This window comes from Exophiala aquamarina, assembly GCF_000709125.1.
Source record: "Exophiala aquamarina CBS 119918 chromosome Unknown aczIA-supercont1.4, whole genome shotgun sequence".
Lineage (NCBI taxonomy): Eukaryota > Fungi > Ascomycota > Eurotiomycetes > Chaetothyriales > Herpotrichiellaceae > Exophiala > Exophiala aquamarina.
The window spans coordinates 2,959,986-2,974,724 of NW_013550584.1; the positions used below are offsets into that span (position 1 = coordinate 2,959,986).

General features: G+C 48.9%; 7 protein-coding genes across 7 annotated transcripts; 5 read left to right on the forward strand and 2 right to left on the reverse strand.

The window, feature by feature from the left end:
- Positions 1 to 43: 43 nt before the first annotated feature.
- A1O9_06169 (oxalate decarboxylase) lies at positions 44 to 1,176 on the forward strand (the record flags this gene model as incomplete). The annotated part of the gene is made up of 3 exons (XM_013405379.1): positions 44 to 270; positions 332 to 531; positions 587 to 1,176. 3 exons carry the CDS (start codon positions 44 to 46, stop codon positions 1,174 to 1,176), a joined length of 1,017 nt encoding a protein of 338 aa, XP_013260833.1.
- Positions 1,177 to 3,886: 2,710 nt separating this feature from the next.
- A1O9_06170 (uncharacterized protein) lies at positions 3,887 to 4,158 on the forward strand (the record flags this gene model as incomplete). The annotated part of the gene is made up of 2 exons (XM_013405380.1): positions 3,887 to 4,035; positions 4,104 to 4,158. The coding sequence occupies 2 exons, from the start codon at positions 3,887 to 3,889 to the stop codon at positions 4,156 to 4,158; spliced, it is 204 nt and encodes a 67-aa protein (XP_013260834.1).
- Positions 4,159 to 4,419: 261 nt separating this feature from the next.
- On the reverse strand, positions 4,420 to 5,178 carry A1O9_06171 (uncharacterized protein; the record flags this gene model as incomplete). The annotated part of the gene is made up of 1 exon (XM_013405381.1): positions 4,420 to 5,178. A coding segment is annotated over one exon (759 nt), but the record flags the coding sequence as incomplete, so codon positions are not given.
- Positions 5,179 to 7,487: 2,309 nt separating this feature from the next.
- Positions 7,488 to 8,487, reverse strand: A1O9_06172 (uncharacterized protein; the record flags this gene model as incomplete). Its single annotated transcript, XM_013405382.1, has 2 exons — positions 7,488 to 7,985; positions 8,038 to 8,487. 2 exons carry the CDS (start codon positions 8,485 to 8,487, stop codon positions 7,488 to 7,490), a joined length of 948 nt encoding a protein of 315 aa, XP_013260836.1.
- Positions 8,488 to 10,049: 1,562 nt separating this feature from the next.
- Positions 10,050 to 11,130, forward strand: A1O9_06173 (uncharacterized protein; the record flags this gene model as incomplete). Its single annotated transcript, XM_013405383.1, has 3 exons — positions 10,050 to 10,202; positions 10,249 to 10,928; positions 10,980 to 11,130. The coding sequence occupies 3 exons, from the start codon at positions 10,050 to 10,052 to the stop codon at positions 11,128 to 11,130; spliced, it is 984 nt and encodes a 327-aa protein (XP_013260837.1).
- A 363-nt stretch (positions 11,131 to 11,493) lies between these two features.
- Positions 11,494 to 13,461, forward strand: A1O9_06174 (uncharacterized protein; the record flags this gene model as incomplete). The annotated part of the gene is made up of 3 exons (XM_013405384.1): positions 11,494 to 12,537; positions 12,590 to 12,848; positions 12,905 to 13,461. The coding sequence occupies 3 exons, from the start codon at positions 11,494 to 11,496 to the stop codon at positions 13,459 to 13,461; spliced, it is 1,860 nt and encodes a 619-aa protein (XP_013260838.1).
- Positions 13,462 to 14,136: 675 nt separating this feature from the next.
- Positions 14,137 to 14,712, forward strand: A1O9_06175 (actin like protein 2/3 complex, subunit 5; the record flags this gene model as incomplete). The annotated part of the gene is made up of 1 exon (XM_013405385.1): positions 14,137 to 14,712. One exon carries the CDS (start codon positions 14,137 to 14,139, stop codon positions 14,710 to 14,712), a length of 576 nt encoding a protein of 191 aa, XP_013260839.1.
- Positions 14,713 to 14,739: the final 27 nt, after the last annotated feature.

The window sequence follows — 14,739 nt, forward strand, 5'->3', positions numbered from 1 at the left end:
GAGGAGAGTGTTAATGGAGCACAGGTCTTTCACAGACTCACATATGCGTCTTGAAGAAGGTGGCTGGGCACGCGAGACGACAGTGCGCGAACTAGGCACTTCCAAGGAATTGGCTGGTGTCAATATGCGCCTCGAAGCTGGCGTATATCGGGAGCTTCATTGGCACTCAGAAGCCGAATGGGCATATATTCTGAAAGGAAGTTGCAGAATGACAGTTCTGGATGTTGAAGGGGGAAGTTTCATTGATGACCTTGAGGAAGGTGATCTCTGGTAAGTGCTTATACTTTCGGTGGCTTGATTGAGGAATGGATGTTGATGCGTGGACGTGCAGGTACTTCCCAACCGGATATCCCCATTCGATCATTGGCACTGGAGACGAAGGCACCGAATTCTTGCTTGTCTTTGATGATGGAAATTTTAGCGAAGACTCGACCTTCCTCTTGACTGATTATCTTGCTCGAACACCAAAGGATATTCTAGCAAAGAACTTCCGTGTGGATGCTCGCACTTTCGACACACTGTCAAGGCACGGTACTTATCAATTGCCCCAACAGAAATCAAACTGATCTGGCTAACTTTGCCATAGAGAAATATATCTTCCAGGGTTCCATTCCCGGCTCACTTGATTCTGATCGCTCTCAAGTCATTGCTTCTAAGCATCGATTTACTCACCGTCTCCTAAAGCAGAAGCCTCTCAAGTTTGATGGTGGCGAGGTTCGCATCGTCGACTCAACCAATTTCCCTATCTCAAAGACCGTAGCGGCTGCGCACGTCATCATCAACCCTGACGCTTTGAGGGAGATGCACTGGCACCCCAACGCTGACGAGTGGTCATTCTTCATCCGCGGCAAGGCCCGTGTCACAATATTCGCGTCAAACGGTTGCGCCCGAACCTTCAACTACCAGGCTGGTGACGTGATGGTGGTTCTGAAGAATCACGCCCACTATGTTGAGAATGTCGGCGACGGGCCTGTGGAGATGTTGGAGATGTTCAGAGCACCAAGATTTGAGGATTTCAGTGTTGAACAGTGGTTGGCGCAGACACCCAGGACGTTTGTGGCCGAGCATATGAATCTGACAGGATCAAGAAAGGAGGAATTCTTGAAATCGCTAAGCAAGAGTCCTGCGGCCGTCAAGCCACCGTTGAAGAAGAGCAAGAGCCTGAGTGACATCTGAATGATGTCGCTTGTCTTGTGGTATCAGCAACAGTAAGAGTGGATATTGTACATAGTAAAATACTGGGAGCTGGCTGGGAGATAGTATGAATGAGGATCAAGGCTTTTCGAGTTACATACTCACTGCTTCAATGGTGTGCCAAAAATGGGCAGTAACACAGGGCACCTTTCGCCAGACATAGATGATGATACCTTACTCGAGTCTCTGGGCACGCAGTTCTCCATCATTCTCTGCCTGCAGCTGTATGTCAGGAAAACCGCGTAATCATTTGCCCGAATAGAGACAAAATTTCCAGCCGTATCAGAAGTCGATTAACGTTACCTCTGTATGCGTCCCATAAGTTGATCCGGTCAGACAAGCAGATATATACGGAGCCAAAAGATCTCACTTCGTTTTATCCTAGCGTGAGTGTGTTGTCAGGTGGACGGCAGAGGACTCGATAGTGGAAGTATGTTTTGCCTTTCTGCCACCGACAGGACATAGAGGTGCTTGTTGGAGACATGTGAATGAGCTGAAGAAGGCCGTACGCGAGCTACTTTCCACCGAGTCTCTTGGCGCTCTGAATGTGGTGGAAAGAGTTGTTTGAGTGGAAGAAGGCGGTGTGGACCCTGAAAAGGCAAATGGTTGGAGGATAAAGCCACTGTGTCGCTCGCACCTTCAATGCCCTCGGTAAGATACCAAAACCATCTAGCTCATGGAGCCGAAATATCCAAGCATCTTGTCATTACCAATGCAGATATTGAAATATTCAGAATAGAAGCTTATGACAGAACAAGCAGAAACCCCGTTCACTGTCTAGGAAGAGGAAGATCCTGTACCCTGAAAATCATTCAGCCTAGACTTGAATCAAGCGGGAGAAGTGGCAAAATGGCACTGCGCTAGGCAGAAATAATGGCAGTAGCTTTAAAATCAACGTCCTGGATGTTGTAAGACCCACCAGGTGTAATGCATGGTTTTGGGGTCGAGTTACACTGTAATTCATGGGTAAATGTGGATGGTAATTATGAAACTCAACCCCAATAACGATCTTACTGGCACTCTAGAAGTAGTCGACCTAATAGGCAAGTTGCTTACCATGATTTAGCGGTAGCTTTGAATAATCAGGTAATGTAGGGGCAGAAAACCTTCCGTTTAACGATTGAAGAGAGAACAGCTGTGTCCGTTCTGGGCATATAAAAAGCTGTCGCAGGCCGATCAGTAGACCACACTTGCACGGCCGAGATGCCACTCATTGGTTTTAACACCGTCGCCATGAAAAACTCCAGTGTCAAGCGCACAAAGTGATATTATTGGTTCGTCCTAAGCTAGTTTGCTGCGTAGAGAGGTGAGGTAGAGTTAGCTAGCAAATCTGGAAAGGGCGTAGCCAAGGAAATCAAGGAAAGCATCCAGTAACTAGATGTATCAGCTGCAGCTTGGAAATTCAGAATCATGTCGAGCTCGTGGAAATTTCTAGATAGTTCGAGGCCTACCATGGAAACGACAGCGAGAAAGATGAGGTGAGGTAAGAAATGCGCCAAGAGGCAACCGCTCGGGAAACTTTCTCTGCACGTGCAAGGCTAGAGTCGCTGAACAAGCCCCTGAACATAGGGGCTACGCTTCAGCCAAACGGTTCGTGAACAACATACAGTCTGCCATTTGCAGCCTCCCTTCTTGATCGTTACACTGCTATCCCAATAATATTTGAAGTACCTCAAACTTGTCACTATTTTCGTTGTTCTTACGAATGCTCTGCTCTTGCTGCTTGCTTTGAGAGTCGGTTTTGTCAGGTAATAGCTTAGTGCTGATGAACAGACGGAATCGGATGGCACGAAAATACATCATGTCCAACCACCCAATCTTCCGGGTCCCGCTGGTCCATAGAACGCCAGTTGTGTCGTCGCATGGGTACAGTTTCAACAGTAGTCATGGTACTGACTATTGGCGCGTGTTACCACATCATATAGCAGAGCGTCCCCTGGTCACGAACTAATCAGGTCCAGAATCCTTTCAGAATCTCGTTGGAGTAAGTCCTCTCATCTTGGAGTTACCTCATATAAGGAGTGCCGTGCTACCACTATCTGTGAAACTGTACTCTGGAACCACTTGTACCTGGTGAGGAATCAATGAGTCTTTGTCCATCGCACGCTGGAAAATGTCATGGATACCAAATCAGTATGAAGTGGCCGACCGGAGGTGAAAGACTCTCCCATCCTGCATATGCCGAAGCTCTTCTTCAGGGATGGTCTATGACTACCGATCAGCTTTTCTTTGAGCAAAAAAGCTGAAAGATATGTTCTTACCGCCTCCCCCTCTTACTCCATGTGGTGAAACGATTCGCCTTGGTTGTCAACACGAAGTCAAATGTAACACATCGAATCGCTAACTGAATTATTGATGGCTGCTTTGGTCGTATCTGAGTGATGTCCATGCTACCATTGTTACGAGAGTGCTCGTCATAACGTCTCATGAAGAGTTGCAGAAGTCTCGTTGTATTTCTGACCACGACCACAACTAGAGCTACGTCATCTTTGTCGGGCTAAATCACGAGAAAGAACGGCATTGAAATTTCTAAATAGGTAGATGACTGCGTCATGCATGGCTTTGACGCAGCCTCTCAGAGAGGCTCTTCTTCTAGAAATAGTGTACTCAATAAGTCTTCTTCAAATCGCTCAATTATCATTGAGAGCGCTCTAGAACTCTCCATGAACTTGCTGCTTTCTAGCTTTCCACAATGACAGCTTCAAACAAAAACAAAAAGGTCCTGATCATCGAAACTGGACCTGGAGGACTCGCACTTGCACAGATCCTGCGGAAATTTGGCGTCGAATACGAGATCTTCGAACGAGATGAGAGCCAGCGTGATCGGAGCAAGGCTGGGCTGTGGCTTTGATCAAGTTAGTGGCTAATGATCCATATTAAACCCTTCTCAATTGCTAAAACCTGCACAGTTCACTACACGTCCTCCGAGAACTCCTTCCCTCGATCTTGGAGACATCCGAGTGACAAGCGTGAACAATGGAGTACCTGATCTCGATGTCCTGGCGCTCCTCAATGGTCCTATGGGGGGGCATCTCGCAAGCCTGGGAGGGGTTCCCACCGATCATCCAGGTTTTGTTCTTTGCGTTGGGCGTGAACGTCTCCGCGACTTCCTCTGGGTCAATATTACCTCCTCATGTCCTACGCGGTCCTGGAGAGATGCATTGTTTGGAAGGGTTCAAGTGCTATGTCACTGAAGAATTTTTGGTGTTTGAGCTACTTTTACAACTCCGAGGAATTCCTGACACCCTTGTTCTTGCGTTGGCTTCGCCGTACTGGCGTTCCGTCTTTCTGCTTGGTGTCCTTTTCTTCCCGCTGGCTGATCTGCGCCTCAATATTCGCCACTTCTGCGCCAACCCGTCCTAAAGGAAATAGTGCAGGCTCGGTCACTGCAGCATTGTCAGAAATTTCCATAGTACTCTGTTCTCCTCCGACAAGTTCTCCTACAGTCGGATGTGGCTGACGATTAGAGTTCAGCTTTTTGGTGATACTCCTGCTCTTCGACCTAGCCTTGGCTTTCGTGGGCAACCCTGTTACTGATCGCTTGTCCACTTTTGAGCCCTGAACTCCAGACTTGTGTCTCTCATCGCGCTTAGCCACTTTAAATGGACTCAATCCAGTAGGCATGGGCGGTATGGGCGGCCGTGTTGGTGAAATAGGCCGACCAGTATTGGTTCCGACCGAGGTGATCGGGGGCGACATGAGCGGCACTTCACCTCGACCAAGTGGACTATCAAGCATGTCTACGTCTCCTCTCCTGGAAATCGGGGACGGTGTAAGAGAGCGATCCTGATGGGCTGGGGTTGATTGACGCTGCCAGTTTGCTAACAGCATTTCAGGCTCAACGCTTTGGCGTATTGACTCGAACTCAGTATCCCGCTCGATATATTCCGGTCTGATCTCAGATGTATATGGTGTTGATGGGGCAGTATCAGGGTACAGGTGTGGTGTGTCAGGACGACTGGGTGGCATCTGAGTCTGGATATAGGAGTATGGCCTTGATGCTGGCGCTTGCGATCTGCATTCAGGGCCTGGAACTCCAGAAAGGTCTAAGACTGAGAGCAAGGTCCTCGGAGGATGAACAGCTTCACCTCTCACTCGCACTAGATTTGACTCATGATCGTGTGAATCACGAACTAGTGAGAGACTGTTTGATGGTCCGCATTCACAAGATAGGCACTTACAACTGCCTCCACAGGTGCAAAGACAGGCGGACTCGACTGTGAGGCTTGTCACTTGTGAAGGGGTATCTTTGCACAACCTACTTTCCAGGCTTCCGACACAATTGCAAGCACTTGAGGCACATGTGCAACCTCCACCCGCCGAGCAAGAACAATGACCAGCTTCTTCCATCTGATTGTTATCGCTTTCTGCACTGGCACGTTTCGAAGCATCAACTCCTGGGCTCTGGTGCATTTCCTGACCGTGCGCAAACTTGTAGAAGTCTTGAAGAGCCATGTCACGCTCTTCCCGTGACATATTGTGCGGGAATGGCAGGGCTTCAGTTATAAACCTTTTCACGACCTTCCACGGTATCGGTGGGAATTTCGATCTGACCGCCCAATTTCCTGTATCATCAAAGATCATTTCTCCACCAGGAAACACGTCCTGCCACTGCCATGGCCATGGTGGTCTGTTTGGCCCAGAGTCGTAGCCACCTCTCGGAGGGTGTCCAATGGGACTCTTGGTTCGTGAATGTTCATGGCAATTGTCGCACCGACATAACCCTGGTAAACAGGAGCACTTGCTTTCATCACCTGCACAGCCACATCCTGATACTTCAATGCGCCGTTGCCAACGTTCTTGCATCATTTTATCAATCTGGTCACTATGATCGCAACCATCGCAGAGACAATCGATGGGGCGACATACGCAATTAAATTTTCCGTAGCAGCCGCAATCTTCATGATTACTCTCATTATGAGTAAACCTAGTCATAGAGATATCGTGACCACCGACTATAAGTGCTCCTATCCCTTCCGATAGATGTGAGTGCTGACGCCCTGGGAGGGTTGACTCGACAGGACTGCCGCGGGCGCCAGCTAGGTCTTGCTCGAACCTTTGCCGTGCAAGTTGTTTGATTTCCTGTACATAACTTTGCTGGATTGCGGGCTCGAACACTCTCAATGTTCCCAATCCTGATCCTTCATCATCATTGTCGTGATAGTGAGAAGGTTCTGGGTCTTCTACAGGGTCATTAGCCCTAAACAAGGAATCAAGGCCAGATTTCGCTTCTAGTTCGATCCCCAAGCCAACTCCGACTGGCGATGTTGATAATCCTGGAAGTACTGTGCTCATCTCTGCTTCTTGGGCTGCCGTGCATGATTGGCATGATTGCGGTGGGTATCCTCGTCTTTGAGAAGCTCTAAACCCATCCTCAACCTCCCTTACCGCGGGTCTGAATGCCCCATGTGCAGCCTCAGTACAATGTTGAAAGATTGGCGGTGATTCCATCCCGGAAGCCGACTGATTCATAGCTGGCATTGCCTGAAGTTCAATTTTATGTACCGCTTCGACGACCCTTACCTGCGCTTCGTGACTGGACTGCGAAGGGCTGTACTGAGGGCTATATGGTGGACTAGAGTTGAACTCCTCTTCGAGCCATCCGGTCGGCATTGCAAACTCAAGTTGCTGATTGCTGTGACTGCATATGTGTGCTTTCTTTCTGGTTATGGGGCCTTGCAGGACAACGGAGCATTGCTGTGATCCCCTGCCATTATCGAGGGAAAACGTCATTGATGTCATGTACAAGGGATAAACCTGTCGTCTTTGTCCTTGAACATTGTTTTGTCTGTGCTCCCCATTGGAATGCGGGTTCCTCGTTTCCTGAGGTCCAAGAATTCGATCGAAATTGGAGAGCACCGCCTTATCCATATCCTGAAGTTGCCCTCCACTTGACTTTACACATGGCGCTTTTATCCCGTCCACTCATGTTTCGCGGTCTGATATCCTAAAAAATCATAAATGAATGTGATTGCGGTAGGACGAGTCACATTGACAACGATTTATTCAGGTCTTCGTTCAGCCTTGCGCCGACCGGAACTGTAATTTCTACGCATGCAGATAGAATGGCACTAATTTTGAGGCCCCATAAGCTCCACGTTGTTTGTGTTCGGTGATTCACTGCCTGTCTCTGCAAGTGCATGCTTCTTCACAAAGGACGTGGGGACAAGGCCAAGTCCGCCAATAACCATGTACATAATCCACATATCCTTAAAACTAGAAGCATATACTTTCTTCACCTCTACCTGTTGGTACAAGGGTAGAGTGCGTCCTGCCAACACGTTTGTTGCTGCTCACGAGGAAGAGAAGTTCTGGGCTAGCTGTGGCCCTAGAACACTGCTCAGGTATGCACCATGGGTAGACATACTGTTCTGGAAGACAGCGCCGCCTATGACGACTGATATAGAAGTTGAAAGACTCCGGACGAATCCGAACAACGCAGTAGCAACTGCAATATCTGCTGATACGGCGACTGACTGGTATGCTATCATCGGGGCTTGAAAGGTTATTCCTATCCCGAGAGCAGCAACGACTTCAATCACCATTGTGTTGACAATGGACGTAGAGGTACCAATACTGACGAACAGCCCGAAACCAATTGTGGTCAGAGCCATCCCTGCAAACATCAGCGAGCGGATGGATCCAAAGCGAGAGACTATCGCTCCTACTGCAAGGCCTGTAATGGCTTGTACTACAACAATAGGCATAATCAGTACGCCAGAGCGGGTCGGCGAGGCTCCTCGAACAGCTTGAAAATATAGAGGCAAAAAGTACCAAGATGAAATGTTCACCTACAATCAATCAGCACTGGTGCTAAGGTATCTGGAGAGAGTGAGCTCATACAAACCCGTGCGTGAAGCAGACTATAAGTGGGCTGATTTTCGACGTGCGGTCAAGCAAGCGGCCTGGCAAGAGAGGATTTGACGCGCCTTTGGCTTCCCAAAACATGAAAAGGATCAAAGGCACAAACCCACCGATAAGAAGGCTGAGAACTTTCGGCGAGTCCCATGGAGAGGCCACACCACCGAAATCAAGACTGAGCAGGATCAGAACTGTGACTCCAATAATCGAGACGGCGCCAATCCAGTCCATAGACTTTTGCCGGTCGGCTCCCGTCGATTGTGGTTGCACAGACCTCATGAAAAAGAGCAGAACGAAGAAGGCGACAAAGGAACACGGGAGATTGATCCAGAATGCCCATCGCCATGTGAGATACTGAGAGAATACACCACCGAGAAGCGTTCCTACACCAGCAGAAATGGCCCAGACCAACCCAGTAGTTGCTAGGAACATACTGCGATGCCTGTAAAGCATCAAAGTGGGAAACAAGGCTGTAAGAAAGAGACAAGGCCGACATACCGTGCGTCCCATAAATCACTAATCGAGATGTTAACGAGCACAACGATGCCGCCAGCCGCAGAACCTTGTACAGCACGGCCGGAGATCAGCTGTGCAATAGTCTTTGACCATCCACATATGGCAGATCCACCGGCAAACAGTACAATGGAGCTTATTAATGCGGGCTTGCGACCCCAAATGTCGGCTGTTTTGCCCCAGGCTGGAGTCACCGCCGCACTTGTAAGCAGATATGCGGAGCCAATCCAGATATAGGCTGTCTGGGACTGGAATTCGTACGAGATGGAAGGCACCGCCGTTGTGATGATGGAGAAGTCGAGCGCCGCGAGAAATAGGGAAAACTGTCCACACAGTTTTGTTCAGCAAATGCTTCCTTCTCAGTTGCTTGGTCTGAGACTGAGCACACACCAGCAGGCACGCCAAAGTGGCAAGACGCCGGAATTTCCTTTGGTTCGCTATCCCCGTCTCTTGAGCTTCAATTTCTACTTACAGCCCTCAAGGTATGGGACGCTTGTTCGCTTTACTAGAACGCTTTTTCGCTCTGGTGCGAGGGGAGGTTGACTGCTCTTAAGCCCTCAAGGTCTGATATGAGGGTCTAAGTTGGCATTTCAGTTGTCTTTGGTACACTGGTATACGTTTCTTGAACCGAATCCGGGCGTCATCAGGCGGTGTGTCGGCCGAGTCCGCAGATGTCCACAGTCTTTCGGATGCTTCCGTTATGATTACCTGATTGACAATATTGTGGGATTAGAGAGTTGCAACACATATCTACAGCAGTACGCCAGGCACGTATTAATCAAGTGACGCCTGGGTTTAGTAGATGTCCTACTTGGGACATTATGTCTGATTGCAAGCGGACCTACTGGAAATTTCCTGATTCCAGTACTGGGGAATGGCCTAGTATCCCTTGGAGAGTGGAGAGCATAGCACGTTGGATGAAACGGTTAGCAACAAGTGGCTTCAACATAAACTTCGCAAGCCAAAAGCATCTATTCGTGTACTGAAATGTATTTATGTCCGGACTGGTGGCTTTCCCTAAGCAAGCACCGCCTACCGTTGGAGGCTTCGGAAGTCGGCAAGCAACACGAAAAGAACTTAAGCATGGTTAAAGGTGGACAAGAGACTGCTAAGAGCGCCACTGACGAATAGGCGCGATACTTCAAAGGCATTTGGCCGTTCAACCCCACGTCCACAACTGTTTCGAGGTCATACGATTGTGCTTTTGTAGAGGGGAAAGTGGGGGAGCCAGAATACATTCCCCGCACGAAATGACTACCCATCTGTGGAGAATATCGAGGCTGATTGCGAATCGTGGGAATAAGGAGGCTAGCGGCATGAATATGGGGCTTCGGCAGATGTTTAGAGCAAAGCAAAGGAGAACTGCCGGAGTCTTGAAGAATGTTGGATATAACCTGCTCCTTCATGGCCTACAGTATGGTGTTGCACGTTTCGAAGGGTCAATACACGATCTCAATCAACCCGCAAAGAGAACATCAGACATGCCTGGACTACTCCTTACCCCAGAGACAGAGTTCAAGACTCTGAAGTTCAAGAAGCTTCATCCAACGTTTGCGGCCGAGATCGAAGGTGTGGACTTTTCGAAGCCGATTCCAGAGGACGTGTTCAAAGAAATTCTCGCGGCTTCAGCGAAGGTATTTGAACCGGACTTTGAATCAATGGTCACTGATGAATATCTAGTATGGTGTGATCGTCTTTCGGAAGACCGGCCTGGATGATGCAGGACACGTGGAATTCTCACGCCGTTTCGGTGAGTTGGACGACATTCGACCGTACATGACGAATGGGAGAAAGCCACGCTACGAATTCTACGAGCTCTTCGATGCAGGGAACATCGATGCCGACACGAACACAGTCTTGAGCCCGGAGAGCGCGCGTGCGCAGTACAACAAGGGAAATGCTCTGTTCCATGTTGACTCATCGTTTAATCCCCGCCGAGCGTCATATTCGATTTTGAAAGCTCATGAGCTGCCGCCACCGAACACAGGGGGGAACACAGGCTTCGCTGACAGTAGGACCGCCTTTGAAGAGCTTGATCCTGAACTGAAGGCCAAACTTCTCGAGCACGACTATATTGGAGCACATTCGCTCTATTCGTCGCGCAAAAAGGCTGCACCTGAATTTTTCAAAGACCTCGATGTGACAAAGTACCCAATGCACAAGCACCGCATCGTGCAAAAGCATGAGCCTTCGGGTAGAATGAACCTATATGTCGCTGCCCATATGGATCACGTGGTAGATGTGCCGTCAGAAGAGTCCACAGAACTGATGGAGAAGCTCATGCGCCATGTAACTCAGGACAAATACACGTTAAGCGTACCTTGGAATGACCCAGGGGACTTGGTGATCTGGGACAATACGTGAGTGTCCTGCCGATCATGTACAAACACAGCTAACAAAGCCTGTATCAGGTGTGTTTTGCACAGAGCAGAAGGGGGCTCCTTCGCTGGGAAGTACCGACGAGACTTGCGAAGAACAACTGTCCACGATGATAGCAGCCAAGCATGGGGGTTGAACAAGGCAGTCGATGAGCGACCAGGCTTTGCACTGTATGCCTTATGAAGTGAGAAATGTCATGGGCTTGAGCTGATGCTAGTCGTGTTAAGATAATGTTGTGTGCATAATGAACAGACTGAATTAAGACTCTTCTTGGAGAAGTAATGACCTAAAGCATGCCTCTGATGGGGGGGCAGCAGCTGGCAATTCAATTTCCCCATGCGGTTACCCGTAGCCGAGAATTGGAGACTTTCTCGGTAATGCCAGTCTTTGGCAACAACATTAGCAATGCCTCCCCTCGGATGGCTTGCTACCCCTCTGGGTATGTATGGCACAAATAAACTGCAAAGACGGTGAAAATATTGAATGATACAGTTGGTGGTAGAGAACCAAACCATAGAGTACTACCTCGAAAGTAAGGAGAGGACCATGAGTCCTGGTCGAGAAAGCTTAGAATTTGCGGAGGGTATTAGTGAGGGCATTATCATTGACGCGTTGAATGACAACAGCACGAAGTTAGCCTCCACGAACGGGACTGAACCTCACCTCAATGACGAGCATCACAAGACAGAGAACCCAGAAAACAAAGTCTCCAGGAATGGATGCATAAATGGCGCAACACAAGACTCAAATATCCATATCCCTTTGTGGAATACACCTGCATATTCAATTCCAAGGAAGTTGCGGATTGTTACCATTGGCGCAGGATTCTCGAGCTTGATATTTGCGCATAAACTTCGTTATGAGCATCCGGAGATGGAGGAGATCGTGACGAATACAATATTTGAGGCACGAGCCGAGGTAGGTGGGACATGGCTCGTCAATTCCTATCCAGGTGTCCAGTGCGATGTCCCATCACATATCTACGCTTTCCCGTTCGATCCAAATCCAGATTGGAGTCACTTTTATTCAACTGGGCCACAGATTCAGGAGTATATTACCAAAACGGTGAAGAAGTGGAACCTGGACCGTGACATTCAGTTCAGAACTCGTGTTTTAGGCACCCATTGGCAAGAAGATGCAGGCCAGTGGAAAATTGTCGTGGAGCACGAAGGCCGTCAACGTGAAGAATATGCCGATATCCTTGTTTCTGCTCAAGGATTTCTGAACACCTGGAAGTGGCCAGCCATCCCTGGCTTACAGGACTTTAAGGGCCACAAGGTTCACTCAGCATCCTGGGACCACTCATATGACTATTCTGGTAAAAGAATCGCTGTGATCGGAAATGGTTCTTCGGGAATCCAGATACTGCCCGCACTTGCGCGATTGGAGGGTACTCAGCTGACAAGCTTCCAAAGAGGGCCGACTTGGATCGTGGCCCGGATGGATCCTGGTAGACTCCTGGGAAAACCGAATATTGGAGCAAATCCAGAATACACCGAGGAAGACAAGCAGAAGTTCCGAGAAGACAGAGAACATCACCATCAGTATAGGAGAAACCTCATCCATAGGATAAACCGCGCTTTCAGAATGGTGAATTCATGTTTCCAATATTAGGTAAGACTTACTAACATTGGTCTTTCAGTTCATTAAAGGTTCAGTTGAGAATAAAGACAACTCCGAGTTCGCAAGAAGACAGATGGCAGATAAACTCAACAACGATCCGGTGCTCTGTGAGCAGCTCATACCCAAGTGGGAACTCGGTTGCCGCCGAGTCACTCCTGGAGCTGGATATTTGGAGGCATTCTTGCGGCCAAATGTCCGCCTTACTCAGAGTCTTATCGCGAAAGTGACAAGGGATTCGATAGTCACTGAAGATGGACATGAGCATCAAGTTGATGTCAGTAAGTATCAACCTAGCAAGCAGCGGGCCAATTAATCAACGACTGATGTCATTTAGTGGTGTGTGCCACTGGGTTCGACGTGTCCCACCAACCTGTGTATCCAGTGATTGGTCGCAACAAAGTCAGCCTGGCAGATAAATGGGCTGACGAACCCGAATCTTACTTCTCTCTAGCATGCCCTGAGTTTCCCAACTACTTCATATTCACCGGTCCCAATGCTATCGTGGGGCATGGCTCATTGATAGAAGGACTCGGATGGGTTGCAGAGTATATCATTAAGTGGTTGAAAAAGATAGCTTCTGAGGATATCAAGTCTGTCTCGCCTAAACAGAGTGCTGTCAATGAGTTCGTCAGGTATGGAGACAAGATACATAAGACGCTGGTCTGGACCGGACAGTGTCGGAGCTGGTATAAGAAGAACAGGATAGACGGTCGGGTGACCGCAACGTTTCCTGGGAGTGCCCTGCTCTTCCGAAGCATGATTACGGATATCAGAGGAGAAGACTTCGAGATTGAGTACAACTCCGCCAATCGTTTCAGATTCATGGGTAATGGGTTCACTGAATACGAGCTCGATGATACCAATGATTTGGCATGGTATATCAAGAATTGAGGCTTTTACAGCTGTGAAGTTTGGTGAGAATATAGTTGGGGTTGCTGCAAGCCCAAGGTCGTATTAAACCAACGCCTCAAGTCTTTGTAGTAACGCAGAAGCTCAATTTAAGGCGATGTTCAATGAACACTCTAGAATTTTGTCAATTTGGTCATGATAAAATGCCCGTTTCGTCGTCAACTAGGGAGCACGACCCATTTCATAGGACTTCTGGTGTGACATGAGTTTAGTAGTTAGAGAGCTCGTTTAAATGATTTATTTCGGCCTTGGACCACCGAGTTTAATATTCGATTTATGCTTTAATCGGAAATTGGCTGGGTTCAATTAAGATCTAAGGTTGATGAAGTGCTAGAGAGAGCTAGGAAATAATCAAAATAAGGGTAGGGAGTCAAGGTCTGTGATTGACCGTAGCATTGTGCTACTGGCACTCATATGATTCGACGGACATACTTATGCCCGCCCTCTGGTCTCCCGCACTGGCGTCAGACTTTGGGCTATGCCAACGTTCCGCTCATATTCAAATACAATTCTCTCCGGCTTTACCTTGCGTTGAAATTCGAGGTAAAGGGAGATACATAAAACCGTTTGCACTCTAAAACTCACGTCCATTGCGCGCCCGGTGGAGAGCATTGTCCGTATAGAACTCGAGCCCTTCTCTCCAACGTACGCAACAAGATGGCCAACTTCAACTGGCGGACGATAGACGTCGACTCGTATGACCCGGAAGCGGCCGTGAACTTCCCTATGACGACGCTTCTGCCATCGAACCTACCCGCGCCATCCACGTCCGCCGAGTCAGCACAGATAGGCCAACAAGTGCGCCAACTGCTCCGAGCAGGCGACAGTGTGGGTGCACTACAATCGGCACTGGAGACGGCGCCGTTCGCTGGCGACGAGTCTGCGAAGCAAGTCCACCTTGCCACAGTCCTCGAAGTCCTACAAGCTATCAGGCAGTCCGACGTTGGCAGGATACTGAATGAGATCTTGAAACAACCTGGCGGAAATGCATTGGGAGATACCTTGATGAAGTACATCTACAAGGGCATGGCTGTGGGTGCTGGTGGAAGCGGCACTAAAGGTGTCAGTCCTCAGACAACCGGTAGTGGATTCAGTCAGGTGCAGTCGCGGAACTTTGGCGAGGGTGGCGGTGGCCAGGTCATGAGTGTCCTGCTCAGTTGGCATGAGAAGCTGACCGAGGTCGTCGGCGTGGGCGGGATCGTCAGGGTTTTGTCGGATCGCAGGACGGTATGAAGAAGATGCTTCAGCTTGGCACACGAA